Genomic DNA, 19,162 nt, shown 5'->3' on the forward strand with positions numbered 1-19,162 from the left:
CACCAAGATGCAGGCCCTGACCACTGGGGACCGCCCAAGCCCTACTGCCCTGGAGGGGGGCAGGAACCAGTCTGCCCAGCATGTCGCCATGTCCTCAATGCCGTGTCCTCAGTGTTTGAGGAGCACCGGGAAGACTGAGTGTGAGGGGAGGGAATGGGGGGCTGCTTGCAGCCAAAGCCTTAGTTTCCAGAAGAAAAGCAGGCAGATGCTGGATGTGGTGGCTCACGCCTATAATCCCAAAGGTTTGAGAGGCTGAGGTGGGGGAAATCGCCTGAGCCCAGGAGTTTGAGACCAGTGTGGGCAACATGGTGAGACTCCATCTCTTAAAAAAAAAAAAAGAAAAGAAAAAATTCTCTGGGCGTGGTGGTGTGCACCTGTGGTTCCAGCTACTCAGCAGGCTGAGGCAGGAGGATTGCTTGAGCCCAGGAGGTGGAGGCTGCAGGGAGCTAGGACTGCACCACTGCACTCCTAGAGCAACTCCTAGGCCACAGAGCAACTCCAACTTTAAAAAAAAAAGAAAGAAAGAAAGAAGAAAAAGGAAAAGAGAAAAGCAGGCCAAGGAGGCTCTCCTGGGAGTGAAGGCTGAGGGTCGGGGGGTCTGACACAGGGGACCTTCGTGGGGGAAGGAGGACGGGCATGCTGGGGGCCTTGGGCCTGTGCAAAGGGTTAAGGTAAGCGGGTGGGGGACACGGCTCCCACACCCGGCCCAGCTGGCCCCCTCTGGCAGCTGTGGACAATGCCTGCCCGTGTTCACAGACACAACCGTGGCCTTTGTGCATTCTTCCCTGAAGCACCAGCTGGAGGACGCTGGGAGGAGGCAGGGGCCTGCACAGCAGAGAAGTGGCGGTGGGAGGCAGGCTGGCCAGCAGCAGGGCCTCCAGGCAGGCCAGGCCGAGGCGGGGCGAGGCGTGAGGCTGCCTAGACCCCTGCACTCCCTCTTGTGCCCTCACCAGGCTGGGGGGCAGCGTGGGGATGCCCTCATGGTCAGCCAGACTCATGATCTGCCATCAGGCTTCGGGGAACCTGCAGGGTTGGGGCAGGAGGTGGGCAGTGGGGCTCCCAGGGCTCAGCCTCCTCAGGGAGACCTCAGGGGAACAGAGTGGATGGAAACAGATCAGGGAGGTCAGGCACGCCACCTTCCACCCTCGAAGCCAGGCCCTCTCTGTCACTTGCGAGGGCATCCTGTGACTCGGAGCCCCTGGATGGGGGCAGCCCCGCCGGCCCTGGCCCTCCTGGCCCACCTGGGACATCCCCTCCATGTCCAGCTGCATCAGCTCCGCCTGGTTCACCTGCAGCAGGGCGAGGCCCACTCGGAACACGATCTCCAGCCCCTGCAAAGGCGGCAAAGGCAGTGGGAGGAGGAGGGCAGGGAGGCTCCTGTTCCAGCCACCCCCAAGGGGCTCTTTCCCTCCCCAGGCACCGTCGGTCCTCACCTCATACATGAAGATGTCGAAGACCCGGGTGGCGACGGGGAGTGGGAAGGTGGTCAGGAACAGTGTGAGGAACCAGGAGGAGGCGTACATGGATGTGTGGAAGCTTTGGGAGCGGAAGTGGGTGTTGAGGTCTGGGAGCTGCTCCTGCAGGGGTGGGAGGCCAGGTGGGCACAGTGAGGGGTACACCCTCCCACCGGGGGGTGCTGGGCCTCAGTGTCCCTGCCTCCAGGGAGCCTTCCTGGACCTGTGCTGGGCAGCCCGAGGCTCCCTTCCTGGTGTGCCCTCAGCAATTTGTCTGGGGGAGGCCGAAGCACCCCAGAGCTCTGAGCAGCATGGGGTGGGGACAAGCAGGGATGGCAAGAGCTGCAGCCACCTGTGTGTGTTGGGGGCCCACCCTGGGTAGGCAATGAGCTTGTGGCAGCTCATGGGGTCCTCACGACAGCCTGAGAGGGTGTGTCTGAGGCTGGGGGAGTTGGATCACTCCTCACAGACACCCTGAGAGCCAGAGGTGGAGCATGGGCAGGTGAAAGCCCCTGGCCCTGGGGGAAGCTCCCCCTCACCTTGTTACATGACCTGCCAGTCGCTGTACTTCCCTCAGCCCCCAGCATAAAGCTTTGTGCAAGCTGTGTTGGATTGGCCTGAACTCTAGACAGCCGGAAAGTGGCAGATGGCTGGGGAAACTGAGGCTGGAGAAGGCATTAGGATCCCGGGCTTCCTCCCAGTGCTGGGGGCTCTCTGCACCCTGAGTTTGCAAGCTTGGCTGTGGTTGGGCTCTGCTACCCAGCCTGGGGTGGGGTGGCACCTTCTCTGCAGCCCAGGCCTCCTGCATGTGGCACTACCAGGTCCCCTTAGGCTACAGCACTGCCCATGCTCCAGGCCCAGGGAGTGGGGCTGTCACATCCAGGGATGACTGCACAGCCCCACCTGCCATGGCAGCGGAGGCAGGCCGGTGTGTGTGTGTGCACGCGGATGTGTATATGTCCGCGCACAGCCTTGGCGGCTCTGTCTGCCAGCCAGGAGCAGGCCCTGCGGGGGCTGCTATTTATAAACAGACGTCTGTGGCTCTCTGGTAATCAGGCAGGCAGACAACACTCTCCCTCCTTCCACCACACTCTGGAGCAGACAGGGAGGCGGCCGCGGCTCTGCCCGACGTGAGCCTGCCCCACCCCTCTGCCTCGGCAGCCTGGGAGCCCCCCTTCAGTGGCGGCTCTCCTGTCCCTCCAAGCATCCTTCAGGGCAGTGAGGCATGGGGAGAGGAGTGCCTTTTGGAGTTGGAACATCCAGGTGTGATTTCACAGCTTAGAATTTTCAGTCCAAGAGATGCCCGGGTACGGCCCGGGGTGCCAGCCCTGCCCTCCTGTAGTTCTGCTCCCCCGTGACCCTGCCCACCTGTGGCCCTGCCCACCTGTGGCCCTGCTCATCTGTGGCCCTACTCATCTGTGGCCCTACCCACTTGTGGCCTTGCCCTCCTGCAGCCCTGCTCATCTGTGGCCCTGCCCTCCTGCAGCCCTGCCCACCTGTGGCCCTGCCCTCCTGCGGCCCTGCCCACCTGTGGCCCTGCTCCCCTGCGGCCCTGCCCACCTCTGACTCTGCTCACCTGCGGCCCTGCCCACCTATGGCCCTGCTCACCTGTGGCCCTGCCCTCCTGCGGCCCTGCCCACCTGTGGCCCTGCTCACCTGTGGCCCTGCTCCCCTGCGGCCCTGCCCACCTCTGACTCTGCTCACCTGCGGCCCTGCCCACCTATGGCCCTGCTCACCTGTGGCCCTGCCCTCCTGCAGCCCTGCCCACCTGTGGCCCTGCTCACCTGTGGCCCTGCTCACCTGTGGCCCTGCTCACCTGCAGCATGTACTCGAACTGATAGATGCAGAGCCCGAGCTCAGCCATGCTGGGCTTGAAGAGCTCCCGCAGCCGGTACTCCTGCATCAGCCGCACGAACACACAGAAGGCCTCCTCTTCGGGCATCTGGGGGGATGGGCAGGTGGGAGGGCTCAGGGCAGTGGGGAGGAGCGTCTCGCTGCTCATCAGTGCCCTGGGGTAAGGGGCCTGTGTCCACGTTGGTATCTGGCTCCCTAGATCCTCACAACACACTGCTGGTCCCTGTGTCCCCACTGGCTGTTTTACTGATGGAAAACCTGAGGCTGAGGTCACCTGTCAAGGGCCACTTGGCGGGAAACAGGGGAGCTGGACTTGAACCCAGGGCTGGCCACTGCCAGCACCCACCTGGTTAGGACACCTCCTGTCCACTCCCAGCTGCGTCCTCTCTCCCTGTCCTAAGCCCCCCAGTTTCTCTGGAGGAGAGCCCCAAGGCCCATAAACACCACGCTGGATGGCCTAAGTCCCCAGTCTGAGGTTCCTGTCCAACCCTGAGAGGCGGCAGAGAGAGACACCCTGTCCCTCCAAACCCTGTCTCTGTCCTGGATGGCACGGCAGACAGGACCCAACCAGACAGGTGCCACTCACTGGGCCTTGGCCTGGGGATTGGCAGAGATCACAGGTGTGGATACAGAGGGAGGATCTGCCCCAGCAGGACGCTGGGGGGAGGACACGCCACTTCTGTTCATCTCTTGGAGGCCGAGCCCAGCGTGGGCTGTTGTCTGGCAGGATCTCAGCCACCCCCCAGCAACCTACCTGCATGAGGAGCAGGCCCACGATGAAGGCGCTTCCCTGGCAGTAGCCCACCTCCCGGTCCACCAGCGAGTATGCCTGGAAGAGAGCGAGTCCTGAGGGCAGGGTCCCGCCGTCCAGCACAGCCGGTGAACTGGGGAACTGCTCCTTCCTTTGGGACTGAGGGAGTGGGGAGCCCTGGGCCTCACCTTCATGACATTGAAGAGGACCTCCTGGCCCAGGCTGTCCTGGCCCTTGAAGAACTCGTGTTCTGGGTAGGTGCGGGCAATGTCCCTGCGGATCAGCTTCTCGCACGGCGAGGACATCTTGAGCAGCTCAGAGTACTGGTTCTTGACTGGCATGTCCGTGGCGCTGCACAGAAGCTGCCACACGATGGCCCGGAAGTGGTGTGGGATGCCCTTGCGGATCAGCTCCTGGCCACGGGAGTGGGAAGCTGGGGCTGGACTCGGTCTCAGTGCAGCCTCCCTGTGGCCACCCAGCCTGGCTCCTCAGGCGTGGCTCGTTCAGGCCTCGAGTATGGCACAGAACTCATGGTCCCCAATCCTTTTTTTTACCCCCTTTTTTTAGAGACAGGGTCTTACTCTGTCACCCAGGCTGGAGTGCACTGGTGTGAACATAGCTCACTGCAGCCTTGAACTCCTGGGCTCAAGCGATCCTCCTGCCTCAGCTTCCTGAGTAGCTGGGACTACAGGTGTGCACCACCATGCCTGGCTAGTTTTTAAACTTTTTTTTTTTTTTTTTTTTTTTTGAGATGGAGTCTCACTCTGTTACCCAGGCTGGAGTGCAGTGGCGTGATCTTGGCTCACTGTTACCTCTTTCCTCCCAGGTTCAAGTGATTCTCCTGCCTTAGCCTCCCAAGTAGCTGGGATTACAGGTGCCCACCACCACGCCCGGCTAATTTTTTGTATTTTTAGTAGAGACGGGGTTTCGCCACGTTGGCCAGGCTGGTCTTCAACTCCTGACCTCAGGTGATCCACCTGCCTCAACCTCCCAACGTACTGGGATTATAGTCGTGAGCCACTGTGCCCCCATTCTTCGTGGGCACTACAGGGCAGCAAGCACATGGGCACCTGAGGTGCAGGGCCTGTCCAGCACCACCCTCACTCACTCTCTCCTGTCCCTGTGCCCTGGCAGGACACTCTGAAAGTGCCTGCACATCTCCACTGCTGCCACTGTGCCCAGGCTGAGGCCCCACAGACCCTGGCGCTGCCCGGTGGCTGAGTGACCACACCACCCGCTCACGCCGTCGGCCCTGCCCCGCTTGCCTGGCCGTCCCCCACCTTGAGCAGCTTCTCCTTCCTGCGCCGCCACTCCTCCCACTCATTGGCGATCCGGCCCCACAGGATCCACGTGTCCTCCTCCAGGTGGCTCAGGTTGGAGGAGGCCGAGGAGCTGGACACCAGTGAGGAGCCACTGTTCCGCCGCGAGCCATTCATGGAGCGCATGGACTTAGAGTCGGCCTCCAGGAGCCTGGACAGGAAGGGCCAGCGGAGGGGCACCAGTGACTCCCTAGGGACAGGGATCCTTGGGGAACCCAACCCATCCTCCTGGGGGTCTCAGAGGATACCAGGGATTGGGTCCCTCCTGTGTTTTTTTTCTTTTTTTTTGAGACAGAATCTCACTCTGTTGTCCAGGCTGGAGTGCAGTTGTGCGATCTCAGCTCACTGCAACCTCTGCCTCCTGGTTCAAGCAATTCTCCTGCCTCAGCCTCCCGAGTAGCTGGGATTCCAGGTGCATGCCACCACACCCGGCTAACTTTGTGTTTTTAGTAGATATAGGGTTTCACCATGTTGGTCAGGCTGGTCTCAAACTCCTGACCTCAGGTGATCCGCCTGCCTCGGCCTCCTAAACTGCTGGGATTACAGGTGTGAGCCACTGCCCTCAGCACCCCCTTTTTTTTGAGACAGAGTTTCGCTTTTGCCCAGACTGGAGTGCAGTGGCACAATCTCGGCTCACTGTAGCCTCTGCCTCCCGGGTTCAAGTGATTCTCCTGCCTCAGCCTCACAAATAGCTGGGATTACAGGCACACACCACCACGCCTGGCTAATTTTTGTGTTTTCAGTGGAGACAGGATTTCACCATGTTGGCCAGGCTGGTCTCAAACTCCTGACCTCAGGTGATCCGCCTGCCTCGGCCTCCCAAAGTGTTGGGTGGTGTGAGCCACCACGTCCAGCCTAAAACCTGCATTTTAAACGGGGGTGGGGCCAGAGGAGGAAAGCAGGAAGGCCATGCTCAACTTTCCCTCCAGTCCTGGCTCCATCAACCACGGGGGATCCACAGATTCACTTGACCTCCTAAACCCTCGGTCTCATCTGAACGGGGTGGGGACACGTATGTTCAGCCAGGGTTGGGGGGATGAAAGGAGGTGTCCCTCGTCCAGCATCTGGAGGTGGCTGTCACCTTGCACACACTGGGACTGGCTCTGAATGTGAGGGCACCTGGGAACTCCTGTGGGGGCCCAGGCTGCACCCCAAGATTCCACCCCATCCCCAAGTCCCCAACTCACCGGTTCTGCTCTTCGAGCTTGGCCAGCAGCTCCAGCTCATCGGGGCTAAGGTTCTCGGAGTCAGAGGTCGGGGAGCAGGTGGGGGCCGACAGGGCCTCCTGGGATGAGGAGTCGGGGCTCAGAGTGGGGCTCGCCATGGTGGGTGGGCTTGTTAGCCGTGAGCGGGGTTGGTTCACAGCTCTGTCTGGGGGCCAGAGACACGCGTGGTCGGCATTGGGTGGGTGCCCATTCCATCCTGCCTGCCCACTCTCGGGACATTTCCTCACCCTGGGCTTCCTACCTCTGGTCCACCCCAGTCCGTGCACCCCTCATCCCCATGTGCTCCAGCCCAGCTGACAGCCATGCTGCCCCTTCTGTTTCAGACCCTGGTGATTGGGATCCCTGTCTGTCTCATCAGGCCGGACGTCTGGATGGAGACGGGAGGACTGTTGCCAGGACGTGAGCTGTCCTGCTGTCCCTGGGAATGCAGGCCAAGGCTCAACTCGACACCCCTAAGGCTGGAGCAGGGCCCAGAGCGGAGGCTCCCTGTCACTCGGGGCTCCACGGACCCTGCTGGGACCTCGGGGTGCAGGAGCCCCTGTTTTGCCAGCCCTTCCTAACAGCTTGGTCCCCGTCCCCTTCGCGGCCTGCCCTGGGAGTCCCACATCAGTGTCTGACTCTCCCCATCTCATCAACCAAAGTGGGCTGCTGGCACGGCCAAGAGCAATTACTCTCAACTGTTAATTGTCTGGTGCTGCCAACGGCCGGAAGAGTCGACTCCCCTTGGGCTGGGAAGCCAGGGACGTGGCAGAGTGCTGGGAATCTGTGCCCTGGCAGACATGGAGCCAGAGCCGTGGGCTCCGATCGGTATCCAGATCTTTGCCTGCCACGTGCCAGGCGAGTCCCATGCACATCTCTCCTATCCTTTTGCCGTGTCATCTGGCCCGACCCTTCTAGGGGCTTGAAGGACACTGACCTCTTGCCTTCTGCCAGCCTGGAGGAGGCAGATCAATGCCGTGTCAAAAACAAAGGCCCTGGGCTTAAATGGATCTGTGTCTGAAGCATGGCTCCCCTCCACCAGCTGTGTGACCTTGGGCCAGTCACTTGGTGTCTCTGAGCCTCTGTACACTGAGATCATACGGGACCTAGCCTCAAGGGTGGCTGTGGAAACTGAGCATGTGACTGCATATACCATGGTCAGAACAGAGCCTGACACTCAGCGACAGTCCCATGGACATTGGCTGTCACTGTCCATCCTGAGGCCAGGGCTCCTGGGTTCTGCTGTGGCCTGTGTGGGGACTGATGGCCAGGGGACCCCTAGCAGGGGGCCCTAGGGGAAAGGGACGGCTATGGGAGTGGAGGCAGCGGCTGGGGATGGTGTTCCTTCATGCTTCTTCCTGGCGAGCCCAGGCTAGCCTCCAGCATCTGGGATGATGGGGATACCTAGGGTCCTGGCGGCAGGAAGGAAACCCTGCTCCCACCTCTTTATTTGCATGGCCCCTCATGCCCGCCCACTGCCCGGCACGCTCTGTAGCAGGAGTCCGCTGTGTGCCACTTAGCCCCATCTGACCTGGCTGACAGCTCCACCTACAGAAGGGGCCTCATTGGGTCCTTGGAGTGGGGATATCTGGACCCCTAGGCGGCAGGGGGACAGTGGCGGGACCACAGCAGACCCCTCTATACCTGCCTGGCTACCACTGGGTCGCTGGGTACCTTCCACAGCCCAAACTCAGCCCCCAACCAAGCCCTGAGGGCCCACGGGTTGGGTGGACTTGACCCCGGCCACCGCAGTCCTCCTGGGATGGGGTTGGGGGAGGCGCGCCATTCTTTTTTCACTGCATGAGGACCAAGAACCCGCCTTCTCCAGGCCTCTGCGGCTCCCCAGGGCCGCTGGCTCTACCTTGGGCCCTCAAGTGTTCCCCTAGTCTGCCGGGTGCTGAGGGTTTTGGATTTTGGGGAGCAGAAGGAACTGTCTCATTGCCAAGTGGGCCGGAGCCACCTGCCCTAAAGACCAAGCTGCTGGGCACCACCTAACCAGGAGTTAATCATTCCTCAGACAGGACAGTGGGGGCCGCTTTGGGGCCTCCCACAGAGTCAAAGTCTGCCAGGACAGAGACGGGGGCTGTGGACAAGAAGTGCTGATGAGAAGAACCTCTCGGGTCGGGGGCGGGGCTGGGAGGGCAGCTTCAGAGCAGTGAGAATGGGGAGGAGGTGGTGGAGGCGAGGCTGGAGCTTCAGAACCACAGATGGAGTTGGGGAGCAGTGAGAGCTTCAGAACCGAGGAAACCCAAGCTCAGGGCATCAATCCCACCCAATCTCTGCCAGAGCCTCGGTTTCTTTTCTTTCTTTTTTTGAGACGGAGTCTTGCTCTGTTGCCTAGGCTGGAGTGCAATGGCACAATCTCGGTTTACTGCAACCTCTGCCTCCCGGGTTCACGCGATTCTCCTGCTTGATTACAGGCACGTGCCACCACGCCCAGCTAATTTTTCTATTTTTAGTAGAGACAGGGTTTCACCATGTTGGTCAGGCTGGTCTCGAACTCCTGACCTCGTAATCTGTCCACCTCCGCCTCCCAAAGTGCTGGGATTACAGACGTGAACCACCGCGCCTGGCTGAGCCTCGGTTTCTGATTTAAAAAATCCCCAAATCCCAGAGCCGTCCACTAGCAGAGGTTGTTCAGCTATTTATCAGGAATGTGTGTGTATTTCATACAGGAAGTGAAATGTATTAAATACGCAGGGCTGAAACTTGCAGTCTGAGAGGCAGGAACCTTCTGATCCCACCGGAACTTTCTCTCCACTCATCCCCAGACTCTCTCAGTGGAAACCATCCTTCTGAAGCGTGTGTGCACGCACAACACACATGCACTCTTCACAGCCACCCTCACTCCCTCACGCATGTACATACATTCACACCCACCCCCACTCACATACAAACTCTCACACATACACATGCACACACTCGGATACACACATCCATGCCTATTCTCACACACGCTCACACATCTATACACACACACATGCACACATTCAACACACACACCCATGCCTATTCTCTCACACTCACACACCTATACACACACACGGACACACTCGACACACACCCATGCCTATTCTCACACACGCTCACACACCTATACACACACACGGACACACTCGACACACACACCCATGCCTATTCTCACACACACACTCACACACCTATACACACACATGCACACACTCGACACACACACCCATGCCTATTCTCACACTCACACACCTATACACACACATGCACACACTCGACACACACCCATGACTATTCTCACACACACACTCACACACCTACACACATGCACACATGACACACACACCCATGCCTATTCTCACACACTCACACACCTATACACACACATGCACACACTCGACACACCCATGCCTATCTCTCACACACACCTATACACACACACATGCACACACTTGACACACAAACCCATGCCTATTCTCTCACACACATGCTCACACACCTATACACACACACGCACACATTTGACACACATGCTCATCCATAGTCACACATTTACACATATGCACACATGCGGATACACACACACCCAGTACCTTCACACACATATATGCACACATACCTGTGTGCAATACACACATACCTGTGCACATTCAAACACACATACTCAGATACACATACACCTATACACCTTCACACACACGCACACACTTGATACACACATGCTCATGCATATTTGTGTGCACACACACTCGGGTACACACACACGGTGCCTTCACACACGTGCACACACTCAATACACACATATCCATGCACATCCACACACACACGCTCACACACGAACACACTTGGATACACACACAACTATATACATTCACACACACATGCACACACTTGATACACATGATCATGCATATTTGCACATACATGGATACACACACATCCATGTACCTTCACACAAACATGCACACATTCAGTACACACATACCCATGCATATCCACACACACACGATACATGATTCACACACACATCCATGCACACACTTGATACACACCACACACATCCACACATTTTCACACACATGCACACACTTGATACACACCCATTCACATTGACACACACATACATACACTTGATACACCCACATAATTCACACACATGATACACCCCACGCAATTCACACACACACGCACACACTTGATACACACATTCACACATTTTCACACACATGCACACATCTGATACATACACACAGATTCACACATTCTCATACACGCACACACTTGTTACATACCCATGCACATTCACACACACATGTACACATGCACACACCTGGATACACACACATCTATGCACATTCACACACTCGGACGTATACATGCACACACTCAACACACACACCCATGCACATTCACACACACAGTACACACCTCATACACATGCACATGACATACACTCACACACTCAGGCATACACACATACTCTTTCACACTTCTCAACACAAAACATACTCATTGACACACACTCTCACACGAACCCACACTCAGGCACACACACATTCCCACCCATCTACACACATGCGCTCACACACACTTCCTGCGCGGAGCAGCCCTCGGCCCCTGGGAACAGAGTGGGTTTGGGGTGGAGGCGGGCTGCTGTCCTAACTCTGTGGGCGGCCCTGCACCCCTCCCACGGTGCCATGACCCTCGCTGGCTCAATCACTCCTTCCTGGTGCTGACTGAGGGCCACCTGAGGGCCGGCCACTGTCTAGGCAGGAGACGTGGCGGGGAGTGAGGCAGGGGAGGTCCCATCTCCATCTCCCCATGCTGAATGGGCACAGACCTTGGCAACCCACCCACTGGCCTCTGGGTCTGGGGTCGCAGCCTCTCCATGTCCTTAATTTCAATGCTTCACCTCAACTGCTCCTCAGCCATCTGAAGGGGGGTCCTGGACCCTGTCCCTGCCAGCACCCACTCCAGCCACACCTCCACAGGGCCACCCACAGCTGAGGAAGCTGAGCCAGGCCAGAGCACTGGAAAGGGGCTGTGCTCGGGGCTTGTGGGGGGCGTGGGGATGGAAAGTGCTGGAATGCTGGGCATCTTCGACTTCCCTTTCACTTTCCCTCTCGGGGGGCACTTCTGGGCATGCTTCCTCCTTCCCTAAGCCCCCTCCCACCTGGCTGATGAGGACTGGGCTCCTGGCTTCCCTCCTGCCTCTCTGGCCAGGACTTCTCAGTCTCCCATGTGGCATCTCTTCCTCCCTGAGTCCCTCCTTGGCCTTGGTCTTGATGCCCTTGGGGACCTCATTCTTGGGGCTTAAATGACCAAAGGTATGTCACCAGCTTTTCCTTTCTCTCAAGAACTGGCCAAAGTTGCCAAAGTTGCCAGAACAGCTCCATCAGCCCCTGGCCCACCCCCCATTCCATGTTCTGTGTTTGCCCCACTGGGGCAGGAATCACACCTGCCCTCTTGGAGTGTCCGGGGCAGAGAGCAAGAAACAATCACCCAGACCCTCCTTCACAGATTTAGATAAACGCTTGCAGTAAACAACACGGTAGGATGGAGAACAGTCAGGCGGTTCCTCAAAGACTTAAACACGGCCGGGCACGGTGGCTCAAGCCTGTAATCCCAGCACTTTGGGAGGCCGAGACGGGCGGATCACGAGGTCAGGAGATTGAGACCATCCTGGCTAACACGGTGAAACCCCGTCTCTACTAAAAAATATACAAAAAACTAGCCGGGCAAGGTGGCAGGCGCCTGCAGTCCCAGCTACTTGGGAGGCTGAGGCGGGAGAATGGCGTAAACCCGGGAGGCAGAGCTTGCGGTGAGCTGAGATCCGGCCACTGCACTCCAGCCTGGGCGACAGAGCAAGACTCTGTCTCAAAAAAAAAAAAAAAAAAAAAAAAAAAAAGACTTAAACACACTGTCACCATGCCACTCGGCAAATCCACTCCTAGGGCTCAATGTAAGAGAATGGCAAACATCTGTTCACAGCAGCATTATTCACAACAGCCAAAAAGCAGAAACAATCCAAATGTCCATCAACAGGTGAATGGATCAAAAAAACATGGTCCACCCAGACAGTGGAATATTACTCAGCCATGAAAAGGAGTGAAGCACCGAGACAGGCCACAGCGTGGATGAACCTTGAAAACAAGGTGCTCAGTGAGAGACACCAGACACAAAAGGCCACACACTGTGTGGCTCCCTTTATACGGAATGTCCAGAATAGGCCAATCCATGGAGACAGAAAGTGGATTTGTGGTCAGCAGGGGCCAGGGGGAGGGAGGAACGGGAAGAAACTGCTTGTAGGTACAGGTTTCTTTTTGGGGTGATAGAAATGCTCCGGGATTCGATAGTGGTGATGGTTGCACAACACAATTGGAATAAATGCCACCAAACTGTAAGCTGTAATGGGGTGAATTTTTTTTTTTTTTTTTTTTTTTGAGACGGAGTCTTGCTCTGTCTCCCAGGCTGGAGTGCAGTGGGGCAATCTCGGCTCACTGCGAGCTCCATCTCCCAGGTTCACGCCATTCTCCTGCCTCAGCCTCCTGAGTAGCTGGGACTACAGGCACCCGCCACCGCGCCCGGCTAATTTTTTGTATTTTTAGTAGAGACGGGGTTTCACTGTGGTCTCAATCTCCTGACCTTGTGATCCGCCCGCCTTGGCCTCCCAAAGTGCTGGGGTTACAGGCGTGAGCCACCGCGCCCGGCCAAATTTTTTTTTTTTTTTTTGAGATGGAGTTTTGCTTGTTGCCCAGGCTGGAGTACAATGGCAAGATCTCAGTTCACCGCAACCTCTACCTCCCAGGTTCAAGCGATTCTCCTGCCTCAGCCTCCCGAGTAGCTGGGATTACAGGCATGCGCCACCATGCCTGGCTAATTTTATATTTTTAGTACAGACAGGATTTCACCATGTTGGCCAGGCTAGTCTTGAACTCCTGACCTCAGGGGATTCACTCGCCTGGGCCTCTCAAAGTGCTGGGATTACAGGCATGAGCCACTGCGCGTGGCCTAGGTTTGCATTTTAGAAAGACCCTCCGGCCCCCTATGCGGAGATGCTCTTCAAATTCAACCCTTTCGTGACAGAAGCAGCCCCTTGTCCTACTGCGGGTACATCTATCTGGGTCCCTGGTGCCACATGCCACCTCCACCCACCCACTCTGGCCAGGCCTGGGTGTTCTCCTGCTGCCTTCTCATGTTCTAGAGTTCAGCCAAGCCTACCACCCACACCCCACACCTCACTCCCAACTGGCCTCTGCTCTCCAGGCTGGAAGCTGCTGTCTTTTTTTTTTTTTTTTTTGAGACAGAGTCTTGCTCTGTTTCCAAGGCTGGAGTGCAGCGGTATGATCATAGCTCACTGTTCACTACAGCCTTGACCTCCTAGGCTCAAGTAATCTTCCCGCCTCGGCTCCTCAAAGTGCTGGGACTGTGCCCAGCTGGTTTGGCCATTCTTTCTGTGAAACCTTCTCTGTCAACCCCCGTTCTTCCAGCATCCTGGCTCACTTCTCCCCTCTCCCTCCCTGAAGACATCCACCCCCCACCTACACCCAAGCCCAATGCACAGTCTATGGCAATTATTTCTATACCTGCCTGCCTGCCTGCCCTATGGTCATGCACAATTCGAGGGCAAAAGCCTCTCTTCTTAATTCTCTATTCCAAGTCCCTAATGCACAATCTGGCATTCCATACATGCTCAACAAACGTTTGTTGAATAAATGAAGGTGAAACTTTCCATATCCCTCAGGCATTTTATTTTATTTTTGAGACAGGGGTCTCGCTCTGTTGCCCAGGCTGGTCTTGAACTCCTGGCCACAGGGGATCCTCCTGCCTCAGCCCAAGTCTATTTTAAAAATAATAATAAAGGCTGGGCATGGTGGCTCACGCCTGTAATCCCAGCACTTTGGGAGGCTGAGGGGGACAGATCACTTGAGGTCAGGAGTTTGAGACCAGCCTGGCCAACATGGTGAAACCCCATCTCTAAAAAAAATTAGATGGGCATAGTGGCGTATGGCTATAATCCCAGCTACTCTGGAGGCTGAGGCAGGAGGATCACTTGAACCCAGGAGGCAGAGGTTGCGGTGAGCTGAAATTGCGCCACTGCACTCCAGCCTGGATGACAGAGTGAGAGACTCTGTCTAAAAAAAATGAAAAAAAAATAAAAATAGAAATTTCTGTACAGTGTAAGCAGAAAAGCCAACGACAGCTTTAACATACAAGTACCATATGGCACAGAGAGTCCCCTGAGTAGGCTGTAGAGGAAGAAGGATTTGAACTTGGATTTCTGACTGTACAGCCTTTGCCCTAAATCCACCTGTGTGCTGCAGCTCTCTCTGTATTCTTTAGCTTTGGGAATGATACATATATGTAACGCCCCAAGTGCAGGGGTTACTTGGTGAAAACAGTCGTTCTTTTTCAACAGGGAGAGAGGGCGAGCGCATATGATGCATCTTTCGGTCTGTGGCATTTTCAGAGACAGCAATGAAGACCCTGAGTTTCCTTTCAATGTTGTTTCCTTTTCTCCCCTACCCCCATTTCCTTCTTTTCTTCTTTTCTGAGACAGAGTCTTGCTCTGTTGCCCAGGCCGGAGTGCAGTGGTACAATCTCGGCTCACTACAACCTCCGTCTCCTGGGTTCAAGCACTTCTCCTGCCTCAGCCACCTGAGTAGCTGGGATTACAGGTATATGCCACCACCCTGGTTAATTTTTGTATTTTTAGTAGAGACAAGGTTTCGTTATGTTGGGCAGGCTGGTCTCGAACTCCTGACCTCAGGTTATCCGCCCGCCTCCCAAAGTGCTGAGATTACAGGTGTGAGCCACCGTGCCCAGCCCTGCCTCCCATTTCTGATTCCTCCTCATCTAATAATTACCAGGGACACAGACTCATTTCTGAATCTAAAGCCCAAGATGCCACGTGATCCCGATTTGTCCAGCCTGACAGACTGCTGCTGTCCTGGCTGGCTTTGACCTCTGGGGAGATGGCCCAACCTAGCACCTTAGGTCCTCTCTTCCTTGGCAAGGGGTGGGTGGACAACTGACAGGCGAGCTGCCCCTTGGATAACAAGAACAGCGGCTGGAATTCAGAGGTCCCTGCCTGATCTCTTCTTGTGCCCAGTCTAGCTGCTCCTCCACATGGTTCTGGAAGTTTCCATATCCCTGGTCTTGGAGTGTAGGTTGTTATCCCAGATCTCTTGGCTCCAGGTGAGAACTTCAGAGCTTGCAGCCTGGGTTCAAATCCCTCCTCTACCCCTTTCTTTTCTTTTTCTTCTTTTGTTTTGTTTTTGAAACCAAGTCTCCCTCTGTCACCCAGGCTGGAGTGCGGTAGCACGATCTTAGCTCACTGCAGCCTCTGCCTCCTGGGTTCAAACAATTCTCCTGCCTCAGCCTCCTGAGTAGCTGGGATTACAGACGTCTGCCACCATACATGGCTAAGTTTTGTATTTTTAGTAGAGACGGGGTTTCACCGTGTTGACCAAGCTGGTCTCGAACTTCTGACCTCAGGTGATCCACCCGCCTCAGCCTCCCAAAGTGCTGGGATTACAGGCGTGAGCCACCGCTCCTGGCCTCCTCCACCTCTTTCTATCTTTGTGACCTTGGGTATGATGTATTTTGCCTCAATTTTTAAATTTTTACTTTTATTTTATTTTTAGAGACAGGGTCTTGTTCTGTCACCCAGGCTTCAGTATACTGGTACAATCATAGCCAACTGCAGCCTCCAACTCCTGAGCGCAAGTGATCCTCCTGCCTCAGCCTCCCAAGTAGCTGGGACTGCAGACGTCTGCCACTATGTCCAGCTAATTTTGTTATTATTATTATTATTTCTGCAGAGAGAGAGTCTCACTATGTTGCCCAGGTTGGTCTCAAACTCCTGGCCTCAAGTTATCTCCCTGACTCGGCCTCTCAAAGTGCTAGGATTATAGGCGTGAGTCACTGTACCTGGCATGCCTCAGTTTCTTTATCTGAAAACAGGGCTAATGACAGTAGCTACCCCAAAGTTTTTGTTGGAAGGAATCAATGAGCTTAAACGTGTCATGTGCTTAGGACAAGCCTGACATGTGACATTTATTCCCTCCTGGATGAAAACTTCCACTAGGGCAGGGGCTGGGGCTGTCTAGCCCACTATTGGATCTTAAGAGTCTAGCAGGCGTCCCATATTTGTGGGATAAATAAACCTCCTCTCTTCAACAGGCCCTCCCTTTCTGTGGTGATCCTGTTTAAAGACTAAACACAGTAAAACTAGAATCATCGTTATTGATAACAATAGCAGCAACAGCAGCACACACCTTTGGGCTAAAATCTGAGGGGTGAACCATTCTGACCCGCGGAATCCTTTCTGACCTAAAAAAATATTTTCTGTCTTGTAATCTGACCAGATTACTTTCGGCTATTATAATAGGGTCCCTTCTGGCAAACACTTCATTTTTCTTTTCTTTTTTTTTTTAATTTTTAAATTTTTATTTATGTCTTTGAGATGGAGTATCACTCTGCTGCCCAGGCTGGAGTGCAGTGGCACGTTCTTGGCTCACTGCAAGCTCTGCCTCCCAGGTTCAAGCGATCTGGGGCTACAGGCATGCATCACCACACCCGGCTAATTTTTTTTTTTTTTTTGTATTTTTAGTAGAGACAGGGTTTCACCATGTTGGCCAGGCTGGTCTCAAACTTCTGACCTCAGGCGATCTGCCCGCCTCGGCCTCCCAAAGTGCTGGGATTACAGGTGCGCGCCACCACGCCTGGCCTCAGATTTCAATGAAACACTCTCACAAGCACATCGTGGCATGCTGAGAAATGAATGAAGGTGCAGATGAGTCACGCCAATGAGGCCTTCCAAATCTCCTTCAAAAGGGTACGTCTCTTCCCTGACCCTGATGAATTGAGTTAGTTCTCTTTGACCCTGATGAGCTGAGTTAGTTCTCCTAAATTAACCTCCTTCCTTCTATTGCCCGAGCTGCTAGCATGTGTGTGCTGCAGTCTTCTCTGGGAAGGGCGGCCTTGCTGCCTTTCCAAGTTCTCCCAACTAGGGATCCCCTTTGCTAGGGAGCCCCCCACCGTGTGTGCCAAGTGTACAGATGGCATTGGGGACACAAGTGCCTGTAGTAAGACGCCCATCAAAGGAAGTGCAGGGACACACCTCCCTGAACACAGCACACTTGCTCCTGCCTCCTGGGCCTGTGTCCAAGTACTTCTGCTGCCTTGAACACCCTTCCCTGCCACGCCTGCCTGTGACCTGGCCCATACGTCATCCCTGCTGTGCCTTCCCCAACACCCCAGGGATGCATCAGGCTTTTTTTTCCAGGCTCCCATTGCAGCCTGCTGTACATAATTCTGTCTTATGCTCCCCGCAGCAGGCCTCAGGCCAGGATGGCAAGGGCGCGTGCTGGAATCCTGGTTCCTGCGAGTTTTAGGGAGGATTAAATGACAGAATATGTCAATGGTGCTTGGCATGGTGCTGAGCACGTGGCGGAGGCCGTCGCATGCCAGCAAGAGGGGTTTTAGATGCAGAGCAGGGACCACATTGTACATATCTCACATTCCTTCATACCCCAACATCTGACTGCAGGCCCAGGGCTTCCCTGTAACAACTGGCATCTCTTTTCTGCAAGAGGAAATTGAAATATACATTCCTCCTCATCCCCCTGCACCTCTCAGAGCACACAAACAAAGATGCAGCTCCACGAACCCAGTCTCGGGTAAAACTGTGTTCGTATCACTGACAAGCCCTCCTCGTGGTTTCCTACAGAGTTCACAGTCATTCCCCGGGAGCCTTCCTACCCCACTGTCTCTGCACAAAATTCCCCCCTGGGGAGGCTGTATAGAGTTTAGTTTCCTGTGCGTGAGAGATGCCACGTGACCTTCAAGAGTCTTTTCCTCCACGCCTTCCTTCAGCAAGCGGACAGAACAAACCTCTTCCTACCCGGCGGCAGAGCTCTACGTGGGGCCGCAGCATGGCTATCCGACAGCCCCTCATGCCCACCCCGTTCCCCGTGCTCCTCCTGGGAAGACCCTGTGTATAACCACAAATCCCGCAACAGACCGTCTCTCATCTTCATTCTACCAGCTCTGATTCGAGCTGGCTCCCTGCAATACAGTTCAGCCCTAGGAAGATGGCCACTATCCAGCGAGGTGTCAACGAAGACCCCAGCAGGGACCTGGGTGGCCAGTGATTCACAGGAGCCCACAGGACTCCCCTCTGAGACCTTATTGTCCCCTTCCACATAGCACTCGGGGAACACACAGGGCCACACCCTAGCCTCCCTGCAGTTCCAAGTTCTGTTCTAAAAATTGAGCCGCTCTCCTGGCGCCCCAGTTTCCGGATGGGGAAGTTGAGGCACTGAGCCGCATGAGCTCTTTCTCGGGGTGGTCCATAATCCGCTAGTGAATATCCACAAGGAAGCTTGGGCTTTTTATCTAAGGGTTTCCAAGCACGGTTATATTGTCAGAAGGACCCCAGACGCACGGTGCCCAGGCTGCGTGAGGCTGGACTGGCCCGGCTCCTCCTCGCCCCCTGCAGTCCTGGCCACGGTGTCGCGCCAGCGTCTCCTCTCCTGTCTCGTCTCATCCCTGTGCCGGGGCCAAGCCACCTGCGATCCCTTCCAAACCACCTGCCGCTGACCA

General features: G+C 55.8%; 1 protein-coding gene across 2 annotated transcripts in view; it reads right to left on the reverse strand.

Moving 5' to 3' along the window:
• Positions 1-19,162, reverse strand: part of EVI5L (ecotropic viral integration site 5 like) — a 33,230-nt gene that overhangs the window by 12,091 nt on the left and 1,977 nt on the right. For both annotated transcript variants that reach the window (XM_050770194.1, XM_050770193.1), the window contains exons 2-8: positions 6,566-6,749; positions 5,340-5,529; positions 4,248-4,472; positions 4,063-4,137; positions 3,271-3,396; positions 1,434-1,577; positions 1,242-1,331 (exon numbers count right to left, since the gene is read on the reverse strand). In XM_050770194.1, coding sequence (XP_050626151.1) covers positions 1,242-1,331; positions 1,434-1,577; positions 3,271-3,396; positions 4,063-4,137; positions 4,248-4,472; positions 5,340-5,529; positions 6,566-6,702 — 987 coding nt within the window. In that variant the 5' untranslated portion in view covers positions 6,703-6,749. The remainder of the gene's footprint in view (positions 1-1,241; positions 1,332-1,433; positions 1,578-3,270; positions 3,397-4,062; positions 4,138-4,247; positions 4,473-5,339; positions 5,530-6,565; positions 6,750-19,162) is intronic.

This window comes from Macaca thibetana, chromosome 19, assembly GCF_024542745.1.
Source record: "Macaca thibetana thibetana isolate TM-01 chromosome 19, ASM2454274v1, whole genome shotgun sequence".
NCBI classification, from domain to species: Eukaryota; Metazoa; Chordata; class Mammalia; order Primates; family Cercopithecidae; genus Macaca; species Macaca thibetana.